Source organism: Triplophysa dalaica, chromosome 25 (assembly GCF_015846415.1).
Source record: "Triplophysa dalaica isolate WHDGS20190420 chromosome 25, ASM1584641v1, whole genome shotgun sequence".
Classification (NCBI taxonomy): Eukaryota; Metazoa; Chordata; class Actinopteri; order Cypriniformes; family Nemacheilidae; genus Triplophysa; species Triplophysa dalaica.
In genome coordinates, this window is record NC_079566.1 from 7,133,037 (window position 1) to 7,160,218 (window position 27,182).

At 40.4% G+C, this 27,182-nt stretch overlaps 2 protein-coding genes across 3 annotated transcripts; both read left to right on the plus strand.

The window, feature by feature from the left end:
- The first annotated feature begins 1,391 nt into the window (after positions 1-1,391).
- On the plus strand, positions 1,392-21,893 carry ahdc1 (AT hook, DNA binding motif, containing 1). Its single transcript, XM_056742171.1, has 5 exons — positions 1,392-1,796; positions 4,123-4,208; positions 15,820-15,854; positions 16,012-20,465; positions 20,702-21,893. The coding sequence occupies exon 4, from the start codon at positions 16,187-16,189 to the stop codon at positions 20,420-20,422; it is 4,236 nt and encodes a 1,411-aa protein (XP_056598149.1). The 5' UTR covers positions 1,392-1,796; positions 4,123-4,208; positions 15,820-15,854; positions 16,012-16,186; the 3' UTR covers positions 20,423-20,465; positions 20,702-21,893.
- Positions 21,894-23,695: 1,802 nt separating this feature from the next.
- On the plus strand, positions 23,696-27,048 carry LOC130415734 (probable methyltransferase-like protein 24). Of its 2 annotated transcripts, XM_056741616.1 has the most exons (6): positions 23,766-23,798; positions 23,923-24,106; positions 24,760-24,858; positions 24,998-25,098; positions 25,397-25,628; positions 26,328-27,048. In XM_056741616.1, exons 1-6 carry the CDS (start codon positions 23,785-23,787, stop codon positions 26,625-26,627), a joined length of 930 nt encoding a protein of 309 aa, XP_056597594.1. In that variant the 5' UTR covers positions 23,766-23,784; the 3' UTR covers positions 26,628-27,048. The 2 variants fall into 2 exon arrangements, with proteins under 2 accessions (XP_056597593.1, XP_056597594.1); XM_056741615.1 differs by having other exon boundaries at positions 23,696-24,106.
- The last annotated feature ends 134 nt before the right edge of the window (positions 27,049-27,182 follow it).

Here is a 27,182-nt window from a genome sequence, read left to right on the forward strand (position 1 = left end):
TCATGATGGTACATTCCGTACCAGCACTGATCTGGCACTTTGTTCTTGCTGCAGATTTGAGTTTTATGTTTATAAATGAAGCAAGCAGACTGTTGCACCTACAATGTGCTGCAGGAGGGATAGTGTGTTTCTCTGCAGCCTTTGTGGATGTGTGTGCTCAGGATTAATTTTTAGAATATCTGACCATTCGTCTCTGTTTATGAAGATCAGATCTTGCAAGATGCAACCAAACAGCAGCTGTCTGCATATCTCCAGATATGCATTATTGTGGCTTCTTTTTGCAGTTTATTCTCACAATCCTATCTTAGATTAAAGATCGTAAGTGTCTTCGCCTTAAAATATATATATCTAAAACAGAGTTGTGTTGATTATAAATATAATAATAATCTTTCTTTGTAAATAGTTTAACATAATTGCTTATAATAAAATATGTGAGGTTTTTGTGTTAATTCTAGGCCATTTATCCAAAGGTGCCTCAGACTTCCACCCCATGTTGCAGCAAAGTGCTAAAATTAGTATTTATAACAAAATTCTAACATTCTGGCAAGAGCACATTTCCACTAACCTGTGTAGCCTAGCAAAATAACAGCAAACAAGCAAATATAATACCATCAGAACAACAAAGGAGCTCTCCCCGGCCTCCAGGGTGCTGTGGGAACATTACAAATGAACACGTCAATGCAATCAAATAAAACTGCAATTAGTCATAGTGCACCATTGCTTTAAGAAAGCCAGAGAATGTGGATATTTGTCCAAGTTTTTTAAATAGCACAGGTAATGTTGAATGATCATGGGCCTTGGGATGGAAAAGATTTATTTAAGAGAACACAGGTCTGAACACATTTACAGTTCAAATCTAGGACATTAAACACATATTTTTTTATAATAGGGTCATTATAAAGCATTATTCAATTCAAACATTTTCAAATATCTCTTAAATATTTATAAAAAAAAAATCTATGATGTTAACATCATAAAACAGCATTGCCTATGCATTCTTTTATGTCAAAACTTCTTGTCAGATGCACTTTGAATAATGAGAACTCACTTTGATGCTCATTTAATGGCTTGTTATGCATATATAAAGATATTTTTTAGGGATCAATGCACCTCTATTTTGTGCATCCCAGATGTTAGGCTAAATGAAGCTGTTACGTATGCAGGATCGAACGTGTGGGACAGGTTTTATGCAACCCATATACACAGAGAGAGGGAGGGTAAATTAAGTCATACTTGTAAGCAAAACTTCAGTACCCAGAGTCCTTCAGAGGAGTAAAAAAACCAGACATAAGAATCTACGGAGGCCCGGATGTCCCTGTCGACAAGGCACGTCTCAGCCTTCTCTGACTAGATAACTACGAGTTGGTTTGCAGAGGGCGAGAAACGGCGCAGAACGGCGCTCATTCCAATTACTCGCGCTCGCTCCACTCCCGGGGCGCTCCGGTGTTCAAACTGCGGTATCCCTGCTGCAGTTTGAGTTTTTATGAGAGGCGGTGACAACAACTCGCAATTTTTCCTTTTTTTCTATCTGCATAGATTTGTCTTTTTTCTTTTCTTTTTTTAAAGCCAGATGCTGAACAGCCTGTTTGGCGTCGCGAGACAGAAGAGGATCGGGATGACTAAAACCTCCAACCAACATACATAAATAGTATTTTAGAGACTTTCTGCGTATAGGATGCTGCTTGTCAAGAGTGGTATTATTACCGAATGTTCTGCGATCCAGCCGCGACAAGCCTGATGAGCGCGTGAGAAGCGCAGCACCACAGCTGCAGCAGCGCGGAGCTCGGCGCCTCCCGGTGAGTGCGCGGCGTCTGGCTTCACAGCCAACATTTGCATAGTCTTTCCTTGCGCCGCGCCGCATTTCACGAGGGTTTGTGTTTTCTATTGAAGGAATTTTTATTAACCTCATCGCTGCCATTCATTGAGCTCGCGATAGGTCACTCATCCACACACGCGGGCGCGCGCGCAAACACCATGGGTACATAGATTAGCCTACACTCACCTACATTCCAAACGTTTTTGTATGAGTCATGTTATACATTGTAAATATAAAATGTTTTCTGCGAGTAAATTATTTATTGCCATTTAAATAACAATATACACGTTTTGTTATATGAAAGCTTTGTAATAATTGAGATGACTTAACTCGTTTTTGTAATGAAAATATGCACCGTTTTAGTTGACTCAGTGTTAAATACGTATGCGTCGGTAAAACACAGCAAACATAAATGTGCCCATCAATTATGAAATATTGATGAGTGATCATAAGTGGCTGCTGACTGACGGCATGTATGAGCGTCTGATGCGTTAGCTGATAATTATGGGGAGACGACAAAAGCCTCGCGCTTCTGCCTGGAGCTCGCCAATGACTCCACTTTTGATTAGTCTGGCTAATTATTCAGCTCCCTCTTTCTCTCTCTCTCTCTTTTATGCAGCACTGTCATCACAAGGCAATTAAGTTAGTTTTTTTACTGATGTCCTCTGCTGCTTGACAGTGGGCAATGATGAGCAATGCAGTGGCGCGTTGGCGCAGGTCTTTCGACTCTAGCTGTGCGCGCGACGGCGGTGCGTAATGTGGAGATGTTTATGTTGTGACAGTCTCGATTATTCACGGCACACGCCAAGAACGTAAAAAAACATGCGCGCTGCCCCAAACACGCAAATAGTGGCATTACGCAAACGCGGATGTTTCTGGGAAATGTTCTGTTCTTCTGTATCCATATGCTGTGTTGTCATGGAGACTGACAGATAACCATATAGTGACCTGCGAGGAGTCTATGATTTGGTAAAATGCGCATTTAAATGTTATTAGTCTATATAATATTTAGGATGAACTGTATGGGTTTGTGACTTTATACGTCTATATGGAATCGTCAGGTTATGTTGAAAGGGTTGGGTAGTATAGTCTGTGTTACGGTGTCCACCTGTCACAAAGTGTTGGCCAATCTTATAGCTCTGGTCTCCATGGCAACCTTTATTCTGTGAAGTAAGCTTGGTTTCCCACAACAGCTGGAAACCTATGATTGGCAGAGTGGAGACAGCATTAGGTAAAACTGACCTTGGCCACTGCTTTCAGAACTATATCCTATAGCCGATCTTTTAACAAACACTAAAGAAACATACAAAAAATATCTCTGCATATATATTTATGTTGATATTTAGATTTATTCCTTTGCAGATTTTTTATAGGATTTATCCAATTTCTCGAGCTTGGCACCCATATAAAAAAAACACTGAGTGAATCCAATGTCTCACACAACACATACTTATCGAACAAGCCTTATACGCAGAACTTCTCTATTTCCTGCACTTTTTATTCCCTTTGTGACTGGCTGTAGCTTGTTTTTTTGGAGAAATGTTCACCTCTGACCCTAAGATCCTCGAGCAGGGAGAAACGGAGAGGCATTATGTTGCAGGCTGCTAAGTTTATCCACATCAGTATGTTTGTGTGCGTGTGTGCATGGCGTGTGTGTGTGTGTGAACACTAGACACAGAGAACTTTTGCGCAAGGAACATGGAGTTGGAGAGAGAGAAAGCGAGAGAGAGTATCCAGGGGTTCTGTATACCTGGCTGGTTTCTGTGTCTCTCCGTAACGAGCCAACTCTAACAAGAGACAGAAGCAGCTCAATTATTAAAGAGTGAGAGAAAAAGAGAGGAGAAAAAAACAAGATAGAGACGAGAAGCAGCAGTGAAGCGATATATCACATAAACAATATCTCAAGCATGCTGTGAGATACACACCATAACATATATGTAACAAATGCTCACACCATCCGTCTTTACACTTCATCTTTCTCTAGCAATTTATGCAGTTCTGTGTTCATGCTGTTGATAGAGTAGACTTTAATTGTAGAGATCAGTTGCATTGTAATGATATGTACCTGGCAGTCAATCGGAGCACCGTATTAGGGGTTCAAAGGTTGTGGGTTTTATTTCCAGGGAACATACATACGGATAACAAACGTGTACTTTAAATCCACTGTTAGTTATGATAAAAGTGTCTGTTAAATGCTTTAATGTAAATGTAACATATTTACAATGCTAACTTGATGTCTCTCTCTCGTCTCTCTCTCTCTCTCTCTCTCTCTCTCTCTCTCTCTCTCTCTCGTCTCTCTTTTTCAGGTAACAAACTGCCTGGCTGAAGATTGCCATGGAAACATGCAGTTTGAGAGTGAGATGAGAAATGATTGAGAGAATCAATGTCTAAGGTAAGCGTGAGTTTTTGTTCCATACATCCATTTAGGTATTCGGGACAGCCTGCTCAAATTTACTCATTGTTGTCAACGATCTACTTGAAGTTTTTTCCTACTAAATTAAAGATTTTAATATTACCAGGGTTTAATTTACACTTTAATGCATTTAAAAAATACAGGATGAAGTATATTTGAGACATTTACGTTCTTTTGTTTGTTTGACATATTAAAAGACTAGACAATTTACACATTTAAACACCAGAAACGTTGGATTCACTGTGGTTTTGATTTATGAATTTATTCATACAAAGGTCATTCATTTATTTTAAACCAATAAATAGTTCAAATAATAACAATAATAATAGAACAGAACACAATGAAGAGCAGAAATTGTATTATTTGGGGTTTTTAAAAGGCCTATGATATTTATAGGTGATATATGGCAATAAGTGTTGCATCACAAACCCTTAATCTTTTGGGTGTCATTAAATCTCTTCTAATCTGTAAAATCATTTATTCCTACTGGACTGTACAATTTGATTTTTTTACCACAGAATACAGTTATAGCAAAGAGCAACCATTTAACTGAAACATAATCTCAGTTGTTTAGTAAATATTAGTGAAGTATAGTCCTTCAAATTTATAACTTAATTCAAGGTTTTCTTGATTGGCAAATGTTTATGACTTCTATTAAGTCATTATGTTTGTAAGGAAGCTACAGTAAAACAAAAGATTATTTAGACACCTTCAACATTTCTCACTTCATCACAGTTTATCTGCTAAAATGAGACAAGAACTCTGAGTTAAACTCTATCAGAACAAGTTCATCTTTATTATGTCAGTTTACCTTTGATAGAAAGGTACATGTAATGGATTAGTTTGAATTAATGTCAGCTGTTACATTTAAAGGGATAGTTCATCCAAAAATGACAAATCTATCAATAGATATTTGGAAGAATGAACTTTCAGTTCCGGGACATCATTAACTGTAATAGTAGGAAGAATTCAATTGTAGTCAAAGGTGCCCGAGAAGTCTTTGTTTTCCTAAATATGTCATTATGTGTTCAACAGAACAAAAAAAATTCTACTATGGTAATGGATGATGTTCCAGAACTGAAAATTGCTAACATTCTTCCAAATATCTCTCTCTGTGTTCATTGGAACAAAGAAATTTACACAGGTTTGAAACAATCTGAGGGTGAGTTAATGATGACATTTTGGATGAACTATCCCTTTAAGTACACAATTAGATATTACTGATTTAGGGCAGCCAAATACTAAGCAATGCTTAGTTTTGTTCAGTGTGTTGTGTGAAAAGGTCGCATTAGTAACTAAAGAAAAAGACCTTTAAGAAAAACTTGTCAGGTCAAAGTGTCTGAATAATTTGGCCCAAAATATTTATCAATTTTACTCTCAGTCAACCGTATGAATAATATTTGGATTTAATTTAACACAATTTACTTTATTTTGCTATCCTCACTTAAATAAATGAACTACAATGTGCTTCACCCACTAGTAAAAAAAGATGTCTGGTGTCTGAATAATGTTTGGTTTGACTGTCTCTATTCATAACACATTTAATGTCACTGATGATAGGTTGCGAATTAAGTTGTTGTAGTTTAGCCATTCATTTACTCTTGTTCATAGTGTAAACCGTCTGAAACATAATGGGACAATGTAAACAATACTTTAAAGTTACACATCATATGTTCTGTTCCTGTAGCTCAAATCGTGGGTTTGATTCTTAGGGTACATAGCAGTAGGCAATAGGTTCTCATCTAACATTCTTCACTTCATAGGAGGTCATAAACATCCATTTGGCAGTCAATTTGGTTCTTTCCTAACAGTACTGTATTCTTTCAGAAAAATGTGGTGTTAAGGCATGCTGCTCTGTTAATGATTCAAGATCAAATTGGTCCCAGAGCTGAATTCACATGTGACCTCAGCTTTCCCACACATGACTGTGGGTGTTGGTGTGTCAGGCAGCAAGCTCAAAACACCTGTTTACCCTCCAGGCTATTCTTGTACAACTCGAGACTTGTGTGGTGCTGTTGAATTAATTGAATTATACATAGGGAAATAATAATAATGAACTAAATTGAAGTGCAAATCGTGGTATTAATTAGGATTGACTTTTTTATTAATTGTGATAATTGAACCTCAAAAAGGTTAAAAGTAGTAGCTGCGTAGAGAGAGAAAAAATCAGTGAGCAGTATCAAGATGATTTTTTTAAAAGTTTTATAACTTTCACTATAACACTGACGTATTAAAATCTATCCATCCATCCATCTATCCATCTATCCACTCACTCACCCACCCATCCATCCGTCTGTCCATCCATGTCCTTTCTTTTCCTCACCTTCAGACTCTGTTGCAGACTGTCTCACCCTCCTCGTTTCTCTCTTTCCGGTTCTCCCTCTCTCTTGCACTCTCTCCCTCTCATACTCTCTCTCTCTCTGTCTGCTGGAAGTTAATGAGCCCAGCTCCCCCTGGGGAACACACACTTCCTCTGCCAGAGACAGGGAGAGAGAGAAAAGAGAAAGCGAGTGAGATTACACAGTGCTGAGAGAGTGAGTGAGCGAGAGACATAGCAGAAAGTGAGAGATTGTGGGTAAGAGGAGGGGTTCTGTGGGGAGATAAGGGAGGAAGAGCGAGCAAGCAAGAGAGAGAGAGAGAGAGAGAGAGAGAGAGAGAAACACAGAAGAAAGTGAGAGAGTGGGGGAAGAGCTGAGGTACTGAGGGCCGATAAGGGAGGAGAGAGAGAGAGAGAGAGAGAGAGAGTAGGAGGGAGTGGAATTTTCTGGTCATGATGATAGAGGGATTGTACAACAGAAAGATGGATGAGTGCACTATACACTCCCATACTGAACGAGAAGAGAGTTAGTCCATGGAAACAGAGAACGTGAGAGAGGGATACAGAATGAGAGAATTAAGAGGCTGTGCGGTTTAAAGAGAAACAGATGCGTTTGAATAAAGCCCAGCACATTCGCCGTGTGAGAGAGAACAGGAGAAAAAGTCTTAGGAACATCTGCAGTATGTGCATACTTGTGCCGACAAACAGAAAGAAGGAGCGTATGTGTGTATTCTGAAGCAGGTCTTAACATGCTGTCAGTGTCTAGAGTTGGAATGTGCACAAGGCAGCCATTGTTGTTTAAACAGCCAGCCAGCAGCTCTTCTCCTTGGCAACCGGCTCTGCAGCAGTGTCTCCCACGGCAACAGTGGAACAGGGGTGCTGGGGGGAGTCAGGAAGTCAGGGCCGCAGTGGAGAGGCCCCTCTACAAAACACTGGCCTCAAGGTCTAACACAATATGTGCGAGAGTGTGCGTCTGCTATAGCGTTGGTACTGTTGTGTGTAGGATGTGCGCTGAACATCCATATGTCTGAATGTATAGGGTGTGTGAAAGAGCTGGCGGGTGAGAGAACGCCTATGCTTTAGACGCAATCCAGTGATGGATAGGAGTGGAGGAGAGGCGTGTGAATGCCAGGTTGATGTGCGAAGAGAGAAATCAAAGTTAAGGCTGATTGGTTGATGAGGAGGAGGAGGAGGTTAGGGTTTGAATAAACAAAAACGTGAGAGGCAGATACATATTATAGGTTGCATTAAAAGAAAGTGAGAGAGAGAGAGAGAGAGAGAGAGAGAGAGAGGAAGGTGTGGATGGAGTGAGTGATTTTAACTCACCTCTCTCACACACTTTTGCTGCCGTTGGATGGCTTTTTCCAGCTGGTGCTGCGGTCATATTACCCAAGAGAGGGGTGGGAGATCAGGGGTGGGGGTCAGATCTGTGTAGGCTTTGCTCCTCTCAAAAAAAAGTAAACTAAATAGGGCTTCCTTTATTAACAATAAGTCTGTGTAAGGAAGGGCTTCACCTTCACAAAAGGCTGATTGTCAATCTCGGGGTCAAAATGATTTGTTTTATATTTTATGAATTTTCACAAGGTTTTCTTTTCTTGAAACCTAGCAACCAAACTATTCTCCAATGTAAAAAGACATGGTTGGTTCAACTAAAAAATATAAGTTACCTGGTTGCCTAAAAATTTTGAGTTACAAATATTACTCAATGAGTTTGCATCAGATTCATCAAGTTAACTAATATTTTTAAGTTGATTTAACTCAAAACTTTAGGGCGAACAGGTAACCTTTTAAAAAAAAAAAATTTTTACTATGTTGTCTATAAAATTCAGTCTAACTTTGAACATCAACACAAAAAAGGAGAAATAATGCTGAAATGGCAAAATAAGATCAGAAATTCTTCGGTAGAAAATGTTATGCTTTTTGATCATAAGCTTTACCGTAAAAAAAAATCCATAAATAATTGTAATATTCCCGCAGCTGAGGCGTGAGAAAAATACCTTTTTTTTTAAATGACATCTATTTCATGTTATGTTACACCCCACTTACCTACCTAACTTTTGCAGTCTATATTCTGCAATTTCCCTTTTTGAACTTTAAAATAAAACCGTATATTCAGTGTTCAGCTCAGCAGATTTTGTCAAAATTGTGATAATTATATATATTTTAATATTTATATGATATTATGACATATAATATGATATCTTCAAATGTATCGTTCATAAAAAGTACATTTTATGTTTTCAAATAGTTTATAACTATGAGTAACATAGCATAATTAGAATTTCTCAAAAACTCACGTGATTTGGGCTTTTAAATATTTATAAATGCAGTGCAACAGTGTCCGATGCAATTTGTCAGTAACAGGAAAAGACAAGCAATAGAGGTAATGTACGTCAGTGCGCTTCTGTGTCTTTATGGCTTGGCCGAGTGCAAAAGTCTCTTGTGATGAAGATTATTAGGAAATTCCTCCAGCTGGGGACAAGAGTGTTCAAGTAATAGAAAGAGAAAAAAGTAGCAGGACAGAGAGAGAGAGAGAGAGAGAGAGAGAGAGATTAATTGAATTTTAAGAGCCCTTTATTACAATAAAACACTCCTCATCCACACCTTAGACTTCTACACACGACAGCTGTTCACAAACAAACAAACAAAAAACTAAAGCGTGAAAACAAATTTTATTTAACAACTCTACACAAGGCTCCGTTTCTGCACCAAGTAGAGAAACAGTAAGAGAGCGGCTGAGGAGAAGTGACTGAGAGGTTACAGAGAGGGAAAAGGAAGAGATTTCATGAGATATTGAGAATGCAGATGAGGAGGAGGAACAGAGTTGGAGGAAAGGAGAGCTGAAGAATGATTGAGGCAGAGTGAAAAGCAAAGAAGGGAAACCAGAGAAAAGACAAAGTGTGTGCGTGTGTGATGACAGCTGTGTTTCTGCAGAGTGTCACTGTGTCTCAGTGGATCTTATGACCCACTTCTACCTCTCTCCCTCTCCCTCTCTCACTCTACTTCCCCAACACTCTCTCCCCATTTTCTCTCTCACCCTGTCTTGCTCCTACTCTGTTCTCTCTCTCTCTCTCTCTCTCTCTCTTTCTTTCTTTCTCTCTCTCTGTCACTCGCCCTCACACTGTCGGGGCTGCTGCCTGTATCTTAGCAACAACTGCACTCTCATTTGAACTGAGTGAGTGCTTTTCCCTAACACACCCACTGACACACAAACACACACTTGTGTAAACACACACAAGCACTTCTTTGCACTTGTGTAAGCAGGCAAACATCCCTTCACAAACACTTGTGCAAACATACTTAGATATATATGCACTCAAAAAAAGTTGGAAAAGATCCGACCATGCATTTCTGTTTGTGTATGTTGCTCTGCGTCTGAAAAAAGTGTTATTCCTTAAAGTTTTGTTCTACCAGGCATAAATGAAGTTTAAACAGTTTTGGGAGAGGTCTAATGTCCTGTCAATCATTTTCCAAGCATATTGAAGCAACCACCTTCCAGCCACCCACCTGTCTTCTGACACCCTCCCGGCATCCTCCCTTGAGTAAACATTATTTTATTAGATTGAGTAACTTGAGTCTCTGGTCCGAGCTCTCTGTCATTTATGTGTGCTTACTGTAAGTACCTCTCTACACCTGAAGAGATTGGGGTAGACTTTTGTGAGATTAAAACAAAATTCCATTCTGAGCATGCTCAGATTTCTTATTGCTTGTCTTGTGCTGTGATGATTGTTTACAGCATGGTTGATTATGGAGATGGACAGGTGGCCATCAGTGTACCCTGTGATTGGACAGCTATCTGATTGGTTAGCCGTTACCAGCTGCTTGGATCCTCTGGGGAGCATTGCCGCAGTTAAAAGAGAGAATGACAGACCTGCAAAGGGCTGAATAAGAAGAAAAGAGGGAAATAGGGGAAGCTGCGGTAAGAAGTCTAAAACAGACATTAAGGGATCGATTAGGGGCAGAGTCTGAGGAAGAGAGGGAGTTATAGTGCCTAAATTAAAATGAGAATATAACAGGAAGAATATAAATATAATATGTAAAACAAACTATTCAAAATATGTAGTACAATTGTACTATAGACCATTTTAGATCAAGTTTAAGGGTTTGCTCAAACAGGTGGAATCCGTCATAATTTTTATTTGCTGGTTGCTCGAATACCGAAATGCATTTAAATGCCATGCATCTATACCAAAGTCAGCCTAAACCAAATTGGCCAAAATTGGTGTTGATTTATAACCATAACTACCAATCTTTCCAAATCGGGTATTATTTAACTAGTCTACCATATGCTGTTGAAACACAATTATTTATCACACAAAGCAGACCACTATTAACTTTACTCATTTCTACTTCACACACACGCTTTGACTTAATCCAGCTCACTAGTCTGTCCTGGCAGGCTGATACGTGATGGTGCCAGAACTGTGAGAGAAGAGTAGGAGAAGCTCCAGACATTGAATTTCTCTCAAACGCTGAGGAGGAGGAATGTTTGTGAATATCTAAGGGACTCTGTTTGAACGATTCTGTCTGTGTGTGAGAGAGAGCGTTTGTGTGTGTGTGACTGTAATTAAAGTACTGTACTGCAGTTGCGCTCATTTCTGATGACTGATGCTTAATTAATGAGTAGTATTAATTAGAGTAAGCGGAAGAGACAGAGAAAGGAGAAAGAATACAACTTTATAAAAGAGAGCAAGAATTACAGAGACAGAATATGAAAGATCTAAATAGTAGAATTGTTTATGTGCATCTGTCTTTTGACAGCGTTGGTATGAATTTAATACAAAACTTAATCTAATACAAATCTGTCTTAGAACAAAGAATGATGCAATACTAGAACCACTAAGATTCACAGCTGTTTCGATATAGGCCTAATCACAGGATTTAGCTGTCAAATATCTTTGAATAATCTGTGACAGTTGTCAATGGCAATGCTGTAAAATTGACCTGTCATCTGGGCAATTTATTTTATTCATGCAGAGGTACTTTTTGTATAACAATTGTGTGTTCTCGCTTCAAGCAAATGTCACTTAAAGATTGACTTTAGAAGTCAGGTTTAGAATGATTGGAATTTATTGATTTAATATAGACGTGTAATAACTGGGATGATGCATCATTAGGTCATATTCAGCAAGTAGAGCCCTTCAGAACAAAGACAAGATCCATATTTTTTGTGTCCCCTTCGCCCCATCAAGGTTTATTTTGCAAAATGAACCTGCTGATTGTACACTGATGAACTATTTTATAAAGAGATTACGCCTTATTAATGCCATATTTTACTTACACTATCCTGTATGGAGAGAGCTTGTTTGGTTGTGATGTTTCCATGATACAGATTTGTAGAATTTAATGTTGTATGCTCTGTCATCAACGTCATCAATAAATGGCAGTTTGTAGATATAAATACTTTCCCAAATTTTCCAGACATATAGTGGAAGAAAAAAAACCTAGCCATATATAAAAAATAGCATGTTATGTATTTATGTGCAACCCAGTCTTAAGGCAGTTTGTGGCATAGGCACAACATTTTGTATAAATTCATTAACAGGACACAAGGACACAAATTTCCCAATTTTTTCGTGTCACCAGCACAACTTTCAATACACAGACATCACATGTATGTACATTTATATATTTAAAACCTGAAGTCGTAAATGTTTTAAAGGCAAATTTGGCTTTCACAAGGTGGCAAAGCAACGATAAATGGCAAACCTAACCCTGCCCCTAAACCATAACATGACATGGGAAAGGTCAAATCAGAAGCCATATCATCCTGTAGCCCAAGAGTGATTGCCCACTGAAGCTAAGCAGGGCTGAGCCTGGTCAGTTCCTGGATGGGAGAGCTCCTGGGAAAGCTAGGTTGCTGCTGGAAGAGGTGTTAGTGAGACCAGCAAGGGGTGATAACCCTGTGGTCTGTATGGGTCCCAATGCCCCAGTATATTGATGAGGATACTGTACTGTATAAAATGTCCTTCGAATAAGACGTTAAACCAAGGTTCTGACTCCCTGTGGTCATTAAAGATCCCATGGCACTTCTCGTAAAGAGTAGTGGTGTAACCCTGGTGTCCTGGCCAGATTCTCTCCACTGGCCCTTTTCAAACATAGACCCCTAATAATCCCCACCCTCTGAATCTCTCTCTCCTCTCCACTTATGGCTGGTGTGTGGTGAGTGCACTTGCGCAATGGTACTGTGGCTGACGTCACATCATCCAGATGGAAGCTGAACACTGGTGGTTGTTGAGGAGAGACTCCCCTCATTTGATTGTAAAGGGTGTACAGCAATACACATTAAAGCACTATATAAAGCCCTCATTCATTCTTTCAAATCATAACAAAACACACAAATGACAACGTATGGAAATAGGAATTCACATGAATGAACCACCTTGTAAGATAGGTGAATACCAATCAGATTGCGTCGGTATTTATTTATAATTATGAAAGATATCGCATATTAAAATACTTAAGATTGAAAGTCGTGCTGGGTGACACAAATTAATAGATAACAGTTTGTGACAATATCACGAATTCCCTTGAGACTGTGTTGCTCTGTGTATAATCAGGATGTACAAAAACAAAAGAGAACCCGAGAATTGACTCAGGAGGTCAGATAAACAATAAATGCCACTTATAATGGTGTCGGGAAGACTAAGACTAGTGCTGTAGTCAGCATCACAGGATGTGGCCATAGAAGAGGATTTAAATATTTGAGAAATATTTGAGAAACAATTTAAATAGATGAGAAGAACACCTTCAACTTACACATAGTTTCCAGACCTTCAAACTCAAGCAGGGACTCGTAGCTTTCACCAAAATCCTTACGTTCTTTTGCCAATCCATTGAAAGACCTAAGCAAGGATCCCCCTGCTAAGACAGACATATGAAAATTGCAGTTTAACACACATAAACAACAAAATTTAATGATAAAGAAAACCTTTCTTGTAATGTACAAAGTTTCTATGTTTATCATATAATGTAGAGAAATTCATTGATGAGAAACAAGAAGTTCATTGATGTTTTGTGTTGTTTTGTTGCTTTTGGCACTGGTGCTTTAAACGTGTGGATGGTTTTAAGCGAAGACAGAAGCATTTGGAGTGCAGTTTCTGGGGAAGTACCAGAAACCTGGCTGTTGAGTGAAGGTCATGAGCCTTCCAGAACACAACAAATGAATTGTTCTGAAGAATAAATAGACAACGGTGCATTTAGACCTGCAAAATAATCTCTGAGAGCTTGTGAAGAGAGTTTAAAACAGGGAGCAGGCACCGATAAAATCTGAGAGAATTAAAGTGTTTTGTGTGAGAAAGTGTGGGCCAAACTGGCAATAGGCTCCAGAAGGCACTTAATTGTAACTATTTTGTCTAGGTCATTATTTTGTTTTATATATTGACAAAAGGATAAAATTAAGTGGAAAAGTGAAGTTTGAGCATTATTAACAGAGAAATAAAGGATTGGGGAGACCACCCATACAGAAATCTGATATATATGGCCATCTAGAATTTACAATATAATGTAAAATACGTAATGTGTGATATGATGTAACATGACACTTACAGTAGTGATGTTTTTATAACTATGAAATATATGCATTCAGACATGAGTATGTTTTACACATTTCCCTATATACATTTAGGTTCATTGTTTTTTGCAAAAAAATTGTTTTTACATTTGTAGATGTTGAATGTCTGTTTGTCTCTATAAAAGTGTCTTCAAAAAAGCAAGTGTGGCAGCTTGTTTGGCATTATGTACTGTAGCACATGTTTCTGGTTCGCTCACTCGCTTTCTCTCTTTCTGCACTTTTTTATCGTTGCCAGTTAGTAATACAAACCATGTGGGACAGCCTCAGAAATGGATAGAACTGTATTGTGCATGTGTGTGTCCAGCCCCTGGACTTACTTAAATCACTACAATGTTTATCTCAAGTAAAGCGGAATTCTTAAGTGAATAGTTCACCCAAAAATGAAAAAATGCAGTCACCTATTAACCCTCATACTCTATTAGTCCTGTACCATTTTCCTTTATATCTGAAAGAAAATGTATTAAGTTATGCAGAATATCCGAGTTGCTATTTTCTATGCAAAAAGCGGATTTTGTCTTGCTCCAAAAAGACGCTATAAAAGTAATATAGTCCACATGTTATTTATATGCTACAGTTCAAGCCTTTCTTTGTTCTTCACCTAAAGCTTTTTTAGGACTTCAGAACAACTGCAATGTAGAATATGGATAGTTGTCCTGTTTGGATCTTTTTGTACTTTTGGTTCATCTAGCTGTAAGGAAAACAGATGCATGGACATTGTGCATAAAATTTCATTTAGTGGTTCACAGGAGAATGTCAAATGATTTTTGGGGACAAGTCATTTTTCAGCATGATATTGATGATTCTATTTTAAAACATTGTTCCATTTTACCCATAATTGTCCTATTTTAGCTGTTCTTCAGACCACTTAAAGATCTATTATCCATCTATCATATTCTGCAGGAACTTTCCAGCCTTTAATATGCCTCCTTTTGTCCCTCTGCTGCCCCCTGCTGCCATATCCTAACTCTACATTGTTTAGGGACGCTTTCTTCTGCAGTGTCTTATTTTGTGTTTAACTGATGCTGTGTTTGGAGTTGTTATGTGTAAACATAATATTTGAGCGAGAATGATCAACTTTTCAAACCTCTCTTTAAACCTATTTGCCTTTTTTATTGGATATTTTATTATTTGTTTTTATTTTTCAAATGCAATCGAAGGATTTTTAAATTAAACTTCCACACAATTTATCTGCTAACCAAATTAGTGACAACATAGACATTTTTTGGAAACTTCAAAGTTGTTTCCTCCATATTAAATGTATAAACTTCTGTCATTTCATGTTTTGCACATTTAATAATTAATAATGTATCACATAATGTGCACATCAACATGGCCTAATGACACATGCCATGTGTAATGGAACAGAAAATTAACTATGTTTCTGATTTTCATTTCCAAATCAATAAAGATTGAGATACTTAAGTATTGAGGAGGATCACAGACAACAAACAAACTGTGCTAGAGTTTGGTAAATACATTTCTAGGATTGCACTGCAGTGCTTTTAAAATGCTTTTAATTGCTAAATCAGTTGCATATCCACTGAGACATATGTTGTATTGCCATAGTGAGGCCTGCAATCCATTGGATTGGAAAGGAAAACTACGTAACCATGGTTACCGTTCCACTCATATTCTATTGCCATGGTTACAACTGTTCTCTAACTGTATCGCCATAGTGACAAATGTCCTTTCGCCCACAGGGATAACACAAAGCGAGGCCACAGCAGCAGACATGGTAAGAACAACTGCAGTTATTTCAAAAGCATTTCAGCTGTGTTGTTGTACAGTATGTTTGCATTCCTCATCTCTTCTGTTTTTTTCCCTTTACCTTCAAAATACTACTGGACACTATTTGCCTCTGGTCTGCATTCCTGAAAACTGGGGACCCCAAGACTGTGTGAAGCCTGGAGGTCCAATTTATTCTGGCCAAGAACAACATAATGAGAGGGAAGAGTGTACTCAAAGAGCCTTCCTGCTAAACAAGACCCTATACACATTTCAAATTCACAAGAATCCTTCATAGATATAAACAGAAACAGAAAGATCCTGATCTGCAACTTCGGGGTAATGAGCCGACTTTCAGGTCGCCTGCGCTCTGGAGGTGTTCGTTTGGCTTGTGAGGCACTGGCTGACAAAGAATGCAGTGATGCTGAGGGTCCCTCTCCTTGGGAGGGCAATGAAGAGCTTGAGGGCACATCTGTAGGACCCTCTGGCTCAGATCCAGCCAGCTCACTTCATTACAGTTTTTTTTCAACGCCCTCTTTGGCTAATGGCCTGCAGAACCACGAAGACCAGCTTCGACGTAGGGCAAGGAGACGCAGACATACAGAATGTGAGGGGCAAATACACACACATGAACAAATGCACATGCAGCAAAACACACAACCACAAATTCACACACCCCAACAGTCACATTCACTCACACAAACAAGCACACACCTGCAGCCTCACACACACATTTCAATGGAAAACCACATGTGGATGGACACAAACACACTAAAACACAGGCCTACACAAAAGGGCATGTGCTCTCTTACAGACGCTGGCTCCTCACTTGTGGAGCAGGATCCCTCTCTTATCCCAGAAGACTTGTCTTTACCTCCCAAGACTGAAACACACAAACTTCATGTTCAGTCAGTCCCTCTGTTGAACACCACCCTTTCCCCAAACAACCAGACTCCTCCTCAATATAACCCTTCCTCTTTAGCAAAGGATGAGACAGAGCACAACTCAAAATGTCAGAAGCCAGAAATGGATCATACAACCAACCTTGATCACATTCGTATAACAGACCAAAGCACTGTCATGACCTCTATGGAGGCTGAGAGGAAGTACACCCTACGGAGCTCTGGTCGACCGCGTTTCCCGTGCCATCTTCGGAAATCATCCCGTTTACGTAGAGCTGCTGAGGATACTATGTTTAAAAGGGAACATGACCAAAAGGAAGAAGAAGAGGAGAAGAATAGGATCTGGAAATCAGAGAACATTATGCCATTAGAGGAGCATCCTCCAGAGGTGGGTGGGGTTGCCTCAGCCTTTGAGGATTTATCACTGCCTGCCATTTCAACAGATGTTACACCAAATCATAGCATGACATCAGAAGGACAGGGTATTGTTACTCCGCACATAATTAGAGGAAAGCGACAGGGACGTTTTTTGGGGATGAGAAGGATTGTGGTGAAAGTAGCCAGAATACCTGTTCACATGAGCCGACGACAAAAAAGCTACAAGATATCATCTCTGGAGCCAGTGTGTTCGGGACCCCGTGGCGAAAGGGTCGTAACAGGAGAGGGGGCCGAAGGGGGTGTAGGAGCTGATCCGGGAACTACTATTCCCAGAGAGCCCACTGCTCTTCTCCGCATGAAAAACAATGGAAAAAGTGTGATGGTTATGTTTCCACCTGGAGAGCTGCCTGTTATTTTAAAGCGGCGCAGGGGGCGTCCCCCTAAACAGGCATTACCAGGGCAACCCGACATGCATGAGACCAGAGTGGGAGCAGCCTGTGCTGCAGAGCCCAAAAAAATACGTAGGAGACGGACAGTAAAGCTACCATCCCCACAGCCATCCTATGTTAATGATACTAATGATGTTAAGGTAGAATATGCAGATGTTCTCTCCAAACTGGCCTTTTTGAACAGGCAACCTCCCAGCACAGGCCGCTGCTCACCTCCACGATGCTGGACCCCAACAGAACCTGAGACTTTCCACATACCACCAGAAAACCCATCACTTTCCACTCTTTTGCACCGCCTCACGCGGTTCCGCAGGAGAGGAGGCCGTGCAGGCTGTATGGGTGGTAGGGGAGGGGGGGCTGCTGGAAATTCTGAATCCTTTAAGAGATCTTTTAGTGACTTTTTTGAAACAATAGGCAAAAAGCGGAAAATCCCCACATCTGAATCGGGAACTCCCCGAAAAAGAGGTAAGGGTGTTGCTGGAGGTATCAATAGGGCAGCTTTAGGTGATTCTTCACAAGGGGACAAGGTTAGAAAACGTCGGCCACGAAAGAATGGGGCATTAAAAAATGGTTCAACAGATCAAGACCAAGACTGGCAAAATGGTAACAGTGACTGGATAGGGAAAGACGACAGGGATATTTCTGAGAAAACAAGTAGTTACCAGAGTTCTTGTTCCCCTCGCGGAGCTTTTCAAAGCAGTGGGACTGGTAAGGGGGGGATCTACCACAGCCCTGGCATGAGAGGTGTGGGGAGAGGAGAGGAGTCTCAGGGAATGTTTGCAGGATACTTTCGCTCTCTACTTGATTCTGATGACTCCTCTGACTTGCTAGACATTTCTATGTCTAGTCCTGCTGGGCGCCAAGAAGGCAGTAAATTCACTCCAGCTCATGAGGGTGGAAGCCCGGGTACAGCCCATCGTTGGTCTCCTGCCTTTCCTAAAAAAAGTCCAAAAGGAAAGGCCTGTCTTGGGGAAGGGGCACCTTTACCATCACCTCAAACTCTGAGCAGCTCAACAACTAAGCCTTCATACTCATACAGCGTCTCACAAACTTCTCCCACCCCATCCTTCCCCAAATCCCCTGCACTCTTACTTTCCCGTTCACCAAGTTCTCCTCATTTATCTGGAGGTTTTCCTCAATATCCACCTACTTATAGTGCTGGAGTCCCTCAAGGGGGAGGCATTTACCCCCTCCCTCAACAGCAGCAACAACAGCAAAGACCAAGTGACTGTAGCTATGGCACAAAAAACCCCACTCTTTCCTCCGCACAGTGTCAGATGGGTTATTCTAACTACCAGGGTTTGGCCAAGCGCAACTATAGTGGATATCCAGGCCAACCTCATTCAACCATAAATCGAGGAGACTCTAGCCCATCATCACCAGGAGGAAGTTATATGTCAATGTCAAAATCTACCCCCTACTCCTTATCATCTTCTCCCCCTGAGGGTTGCAGACAGTACACCTCCACAGGTCAGTGGGGATACAGACATGGTGGAAATAACTGGGGTGGTGATGCATATGCTACTAATCACTTTCATGGTTACTCTGACTATGGGGTAGCTGGAGCAGGATCAGAATCCAAAGACATTCTTGACATCTCAAACTACACCCCCCAAAAAGCGAAACAGCGCCCATGCCCTGATACACTCTCTGAATCCTCCTCAGACTCATCTCATACTGGTGGAGGGGGTATGGGTGTTATGGGGGGAGCATTTCGCTCAAGGGATGTTCCTATGCCTGAGGGGCAGTCTAGCCTTTCAAGCCTGGAAAAGCTTATGCTTGACTGGAATGAGAATTCAGCAGGCCCTTCTTACAACTGGAGTCAGAACGTACTATTCCAAGGAGGGACGAAACCAGGTCGTGGTCGTAGAAAAAAGTCTGACACACACAATGAGAGGGAATCATGTTCTTTTCCCCCAGGATCACCTGCCAGCCCACCTATGCAAGGAGGGGGGGCAAAACGTAGTGCTACAGGCGGAAGACAGCCTAGGGGAAGTAGAGGCAGGGGAGGATTTTCTCCTTGCCAAAGAGAGCGTCCCCCACCACCAAAAACAAAATCTCAAAAGCCTTCAGCACCATCAGGGACAGGGCAAATGGGTTCAGGGGGTGTATACCAGGAAGCATTGGATTACTACAGTGGAGATAGTAGCAGCATGTCACCCCTCAGCCATGCCCCGGAGTCCTGTGAATACCCCTCCCCATATTCTGCCCACACTTCTACTCCCTCCTCAGATGAGCGGTTTGCTCACGTCTATCCTCCTGATTCTGCCTGTGTTTCTCCCAGTTTATCAAATCAGTCAGATGTCCTTAAACAGTACCCAAAAGTTGGTCCCTCCTCACAGACTTATGGGCATGCTGCCAGGACTTTTAGCCCAACTGTCTCCCCAACCCCTCGCCTCTTACCACAGTGTGGTTCTGCCATGAGTCCACACCGTGTCTCAAAAGACCAGTTCTCCCAATATGATTCCCCAAGTTACAGTGGCTCTCCATGCTGGTATGGGCAAGGAGGAAGTGTCACTGACAGCCCCCAAAACTATGAAGAACAGCGGCCACCAGCAGTCTCTATGCCGTCTCACAAACGGGACATGTCATTGATGGCGTCTGGGATGAGAGTTCCATCTCATTCATCATATCCCTCCCCTTTACACAGAGGACCTACCATGTCAACTTCATGTATGAGTGGAACTATGGACTCTTCCCCTCAACATGAAGAGATGGGTTACCATGGTAACTTGGACAGCTATGCACCCATTGGACAACGTTATGCACCACAAACAGCTCGGGGAGGAGTTCTTTGCCAGCTTCTTGACCAGCCCAGTGATGAAGGCTTTACCGTCACCAGCCTGTAATTGGAAATATCATGTCCCTAAACATTATCGTGTCTCTATACAGGTGAGAGAAGATTTTACTGTGCAGATATTTAAATGTTTCACATTTTTTTTAATGAAAATAGTTTTTGCAAGAATAAACTGCTGGAGTTGCTTTAATTATTTTCTAATGAGAAATGTTTTCAGAAAATATTTAAGTTAGCATTGTCACATTCTATGTTGTTCTAACTTTTTAAATACACTTTTATGTAATAAGATTATCCCACCTTTGACCATTGTTTTTATATTTTTCCCTGACAGATGAATGGACGATACCCTTTTCATATTTTTAATCTTTTTTAAAGGATAACCTTTGGAAGGTACTTCCTGAGCTAGACTGAAGAGTTTCAGAGCTAAGGACTAAATAAAGACTTCTTCAGCAGTGACAATCAAGATCCAAATTTACACAGAAAGACACAAAACATGCACTCACACACAAATAAACATAGTTTTTTCCACAATCCATTCACATGTACTTTTGTGTAAACTTTCACATGCTGAATTCATCTGCAAATGCATGTGCAAAAAGACATCATTTCACAAACTAACATTGCTGCACAGTTTGGGCTAGAGACTTTTCTACGGAAAGAATGGACACTGCTAGTACAATGAAGAAACCAATTTGCTGAAAAGCAGGAACAACATCCCTACAGAGTGCTGCATATCTAAACCAATGTGAGAGAACACACAAAAGGTTTCGACAACATCCTGCTCCCTTTTTCTCTGTATGTTTAGTTTCAAGCCCTCCTCTGATTGTCACTGAGGAGATAAATTACTTAATCCCTAAAAAGATCTGCTTCTTTCAACATTTTTAAATGGTGACTTCGCAAACACGGCCTTTTTCTCAGTTTTGTTTTGTTTATTTAGTTTTGTTTTTTATAACAGCATTTGTACATAAACTACTCAAACCGTTTCACCACTTGAGCAGGTCCTGCTAAAGGAGACTTGTTAAAGCAGCAATTTCACAAGTGTTTTAAAAAATGCTGTTAAACCACATAAGGGGGATATCAGTTTTTTTGTGGCTTTAAATAATTCAGCTTGGGTTTGTGCAAGTACAGTTTAAGTAATCTTTTTTATCAGTGACTTGGTCTGGTTCCACGGGAATATGTCTCAATTTGATCCCCTCAACCGTCGCTCTGGACCTGCAGCATGGTCACCTTATGCCCAACATCCCACTCATTTGTGTGTTTTTTATTATCATGGGAGGACAGGAACCCATGCACTGCCCAAGATGCATGTTAGGATGTTGAGAGGCCAGGGCACTTTCACCATTGATATGATGGCCTGGAACTCAGGGTGTGGACAATGCATATTCTCCTCCTGCTTTTCTTTTAACCCTCTGTTTGTATTTCTTGTGGTCCGCTGTGTCGTACAGTGATTTTTGTGATGAAATATTGTATCTGTCTGTTCCATATAATGTATCTGAGGTGAAAATATTTAAATACACATTCTGTTCTGACTATTGTTTAATTTTGTCCGGCATCTGCTCTGTAGCCTAATTTAGCAAAATATCGGAAATTTTTTAAACCATTTAAAAAATGTTAAACCAAAATTTTAAAACCCAGTGGATCTTGACCTAAAATAGACGTGATTAATTTCAAAGAACTCAGGTTTTAGTTTACAGATTATATATATTTTAAATGATGCGCTTCGGATGGTAGGCAAAATTCTTAATATAGACTGAAGAGTTATGGACTAAATGAAATGTAAACAAAACTGCACGAAAATTATACAACGGAGAAATGAAAGCTGTGTACCAAATGACATACTAATCTCTACGCACTTAAACTATGCACTATGCACTCGACCATGTAGTGTGTGAATTTAAGAAGGGTAACTTAGTATCGTCCCAAATGGAATACTAAACGGTATAGCCTACTAACTGGAAGTATATCGGTTTCCCAGACGAGCAGAAATGACGTCAATCGCATAGCACAATGCGTGTGGAAAAAAAATCTCGTAAATTGTACAATAAATGTAGTTTTCATATGTTTTGCACGGTATTACTATAATCATCTTCAGATCGAAGCGTCATCACTCTGCAGGAGAGTTTTGCTCAAACAGTGTCTGATAGCCCCGCCTCCCTTCCGCTACGTATACGAAATTGTGACAATTTAGTGCGTTAAGTGTCCACAGCTCCACATTTATATTTTCGGTTGGAAAGTGCATCATCTGGGTAATTAAAGTGCACTTGAGGATTTACCATGTGAACTCACAACACAATTTATGCCTATACTACAAAAAAGCGTAGAATAGTGCGTAAGTGCGCAAATTGAGACGCACCTATAGCTTTAAACCACAATACTTACCGCAATTCCGGGGTCGTTGTTTTCATTGGTATTCCGGTCTGTGCAGCAGAGCTAAGGCATTTGGATCAAGGAGGTTGAGCTTTTGGCATCAGACATTCAGTAGCTCGAGGTTCACACGAGGACACGATTGCAATTGTGAAAGACTCAGGGAAAAGGGAATTGTGGAAAATTGAGTTCTTTGATTGAAGACTGAGATTGGCCGAACAGTTGCATTCAAATACACGTTTATGTTTGTTTCTTTATCACGTTTTTGTTACTTTGTATTGCTTGATTCATTTGCACGTACGTGGCCTTCGCGATTGTGTGTGTGTGTGTGGGGCCGTACCTAAACTTGAATTTCTCATCCTCGTGCTGCCCCGCTGCGTTGAGAAAGTGAACGTATGGCCTACGTCACATATGTCTGCGCTATATCTTTAGGGGAGATTCTTCATTAGATTTACACGCCCGACAGAGCGTCTTGTAAATCGGACATAAAGGAGAGACCCAAGCTGCTACTCCTCTCCGTTCACTCTTGTTGCGAATGTTTTCGCGCATTATTTGACTATTGCGTTAGAAAATACATAAATTCATTTAGGTATGTATATAAGATGTGTAACTTGCTATTTGTCTATTTGAAATAGATACCAATTTACAGTTAAAAGATACAAAACTATTTCATGGGGGGCTGGCACGATTACAATTGTGTTATCTTGCACAGAAACGTTGCCATTAGATATGCATTAATTCTTTTCAAATCTTACATACATGATTACCTTTGAAAATGTAAATGATTTGTTTGCTCTTTTTTATCATTTTCAAATGATGTTAAGTGACTTTGTCAGAATACTCTGTGTAAATTATGATAGTCCCTCAATTATTCAAATTCTTTATCGGGTTGGAAAGCAGGATTAACAGTAGTGTGCGCGATTGAGTTGAAATGGGTGCGCGCATGAGTCCAGCTGTGAGCTGGTAATCCCATTGCCCTCGAGCCAGAGAGTGACGGGTGGCGCCGACTTTCCCTCTTTGGTCTCGGCGCTTCTATGGGTCAGTCCGTGCATGCAAGAGGGCAGGTATGGCTGCCTGTAATTTTAGTGGGCTGAGAGGCATCTTCCAACGTATATTTATTATAGTTTTGCCGTTTCTGCTGCTTGTCCAACTGTTGGTCAATTTAACGGTACCACGCGCATTTCACAGCAAAGCAGGGGACGAGCCTGCTTTTCTCGTCATTAACATTGAGAAGAGCGGCGGATCGCTGTTGTCGGAGGACAGCGTCGGTAAAAACGAGAGGGATTTCGGAAGAAGAAGACTGGGTCGCTCGCCCGAAGAAGATTCACGACTAACGGGATACGACGACGAGAACCAGTTTGACCGACCTCAGGTGAGCACACCTGGAAGAGGTAGCAATCCATGTATCTCGCTGAATGGTCTGTTTCTTGTGTGAAACAAGGGTGTGAAAAAATCACGAATTGCCCCGGTGGGCAAATGAATTGAATTTTATTTGGAATACATTACCCTGTTAATTTATAAGGCTTTCGTGGATTCGTTTAATCTGCAAAACATATGGGTGACTTGGCAGAACAAAAGGGGATCCTTCCTAGACACATTGAAAGTGTTCTAAAAAATGAAATCTCTCACTCCCTTCCTCTCTTTTCACTGTTTGTTTCTCTGTCCGCCCCCACCTCCCCCACAACAGTGAGTTCCTCAGTGAGTCATATCCCCTCTTCCTAGTCTAGTGTCTCCATGGTTACTAAACAGGGTTGTTCTGTGTTTTGGGAGGGTCTCTATTTCGAACAGCCTTGGTTTTATTATTTTTCTCTCTGAATTCTCTTTGTTCCTTTTTCTTCGTGCACGTATAACCTCGGGTTTCAAAAAGGCCCATTCTGTGACCTCCAGACACGCCACAACTTTTCTGGCCTGAAGCACGTTATGGAATCACGTTTTACCAGACCTTTCTTCAGCAAACCCGTTGCAATCCTGCTAGTTTTCCATTTGTTTGTGAAATTTAGCAGGTTTTTGTTTATCCATATACAGGCTGTTTTTGGAGGACTGATGCTGCAGCCATGGGCATCAGAACAACCCTCATTTGATAGTGAGCTGCGGCGTCTCGTTCAGTTTATAACCAAAACAGAGGTATACACAATAAATGTTTATCTCTTGCTTGTGTCGTAAGATTTCCTACATAGTAGGGTTTTCAGAATTGCATAATATACATAATGCAAAGTTCCAAATGAATGCTGATATACATATATGAACCCTCCACATTATGAAGGTAAACTGCTCTATGGTCCAGAATGCCAAGGAAAATCACTCAGATGTGTTGTGCATTAACCACTGGAAAGGAAAAAGTGGTTGTGTGGCCTATTCATTCAGGTACCAGCATGTCAATATTGAAACTTATTGGTCATTTCTTTATAAAACCAAAAGTGATTTTTGTTTGTTTGTTAAACAACGCTTTCTTTGTGACCTTGTTTTAATATTGCAGAACGACCAGGCTTGTAGATGATTTGTTTCTTTGGTTGACAGGAATAGTGAGAATTATTATTTATATATCTATGAAAACAAAAGCTGAGGGTTGTCCTCGATTCTGTATCTCTTTATTTGACATGTCATGACTTCTTATGATGCTTCCGGCTGTTCCAAATGAGTGGAATCTTTTGTCTTTTTATAGTCTAGATGGGAGGGATGCTGTGTTTTTGGACACAATGTTGCATGCAGGTTGTGAGGTTCACCGGTTTGACCCTGGAAGCAGAGGAAGATCCGGGCATTCAGGACATGGGTCCATCAAGAACCACCGGGCGTGGTTAGACTGGCGGCATCCACGCAGTCGCTCACATGTAGGACTTATGGGTAATGTGCAGCATAGACTGGTTGACATTATGGACTCCCTGGGCCATCCCATGGTATTTACACTCCAATTTATTTATTTCTCTTATACACACCATCAAACAGTAGATTTTCATCTGGTAACCTATAATTACTGAATATTCATTTATTGAATCACTCTCTAGCTCTACCTTTAAGCGTTTGAGTCTGGACACAAACTGGTTTCATAGCAACAGTGTCTCACAAAAAGATGTGCTGCACTTTAGGGAACGTGTCTCCTTTTTTATTCATTGACAATAGACTATGCACGATCGCTTCCGCGTTTTGTCTCAGTCACTTCCGTTGCGTAGCTTCCATAGGGAACAATGACGTAAGTCAAACTATCAAAACACTACATCATACATCGACAACCATAAAGGGGAAAGGCTCCAGGCTATCGGTTTAAAGCTACATCCACAAATATGATTTAAAAAAATTCAGTCGACTTTTGCACTTACTTGAGGCTTAAACACAGAGGCAATCAACGACGCTAAGCTATAGTGCTGTAAAATCACTGAAATTAAACGTTTTTTACTAAACATAGCCTTATCCCTTGGTGAAAGATGACCTCAGTCCCATGAGAGCAGAAGTGGCTTAGCCGGCTGAGACGTTATCATCACCCTTCATGCGTATAGTCTAGTTTATAGTTGCTAAATTGTCTGTAGTAAAAAATAAGAATTGTCTTATCCTGTGGAGAAATTATAAATTAATGGTTACATTACTATGTGTATATGTAGGTGGATGTCCTGCGTATGGATTTGGAGAGTGCTGAGTGGCGCATGTTAGAAAGCTGGATCAAGGATGGAACTCTCAAAAGAATCAATCAGCTCATATTGACCATTCATCTGCAGTGGGCGGGGTTTGAGGTGGGTGGAGCTGAAGAGGAGGTAGTGCTTTTCTGGTACAGTGTACTGAGCGCCCTCCGCATTTCAGGGCTCCATCTCGTGCATTTAGCACACGGCCCAGGACGCATGGTGCTGGGACACAAACTGGACAACTTGCACAGTTCATACACACTTAGCTGGATAAGGACATGAGACTGTGAAAATGCTTAGACAGAGAAGCATGACTTTATAAAAATCAATTTAAGCTCTGATGTTTTTAGAAGGAAGATGACAGAAGTGTCTGATGATCCTAAAACAACATTGATGAAAGACACATAACACACACATCAAAGCAGGAAAGAGTAAAGTTACCTTATATAGGTGTATTACTATGTTTTTGTGCACAGTAAACTGTGACTGATGACACCATGACTACACAGACTAAAGTTTAAGTTTGGCTGGCTGGTTTAGTAATGCCGTCTAGGGGTTGTAAATGGTACTGCAGTGATCCGCCACTGCATTATGCGCACAATTAAAACCATTACGCTATGACAAAACCTTCAAAATCCACAATATATATATATTATACAATATAAACGTCAATATGAAAAGTGAACACTGTGATCTTTTTATTCAAAAGGGCTATGTGCAATATTTTATAAGTGCATTGTTTGAATATGAAACAAACCAATAAAACGAGTTCTTCAATAATCTGGTCTCCATTCTCTTTCGTTCACAACAAAATGATTAAAGGTCAGTTATCTCACA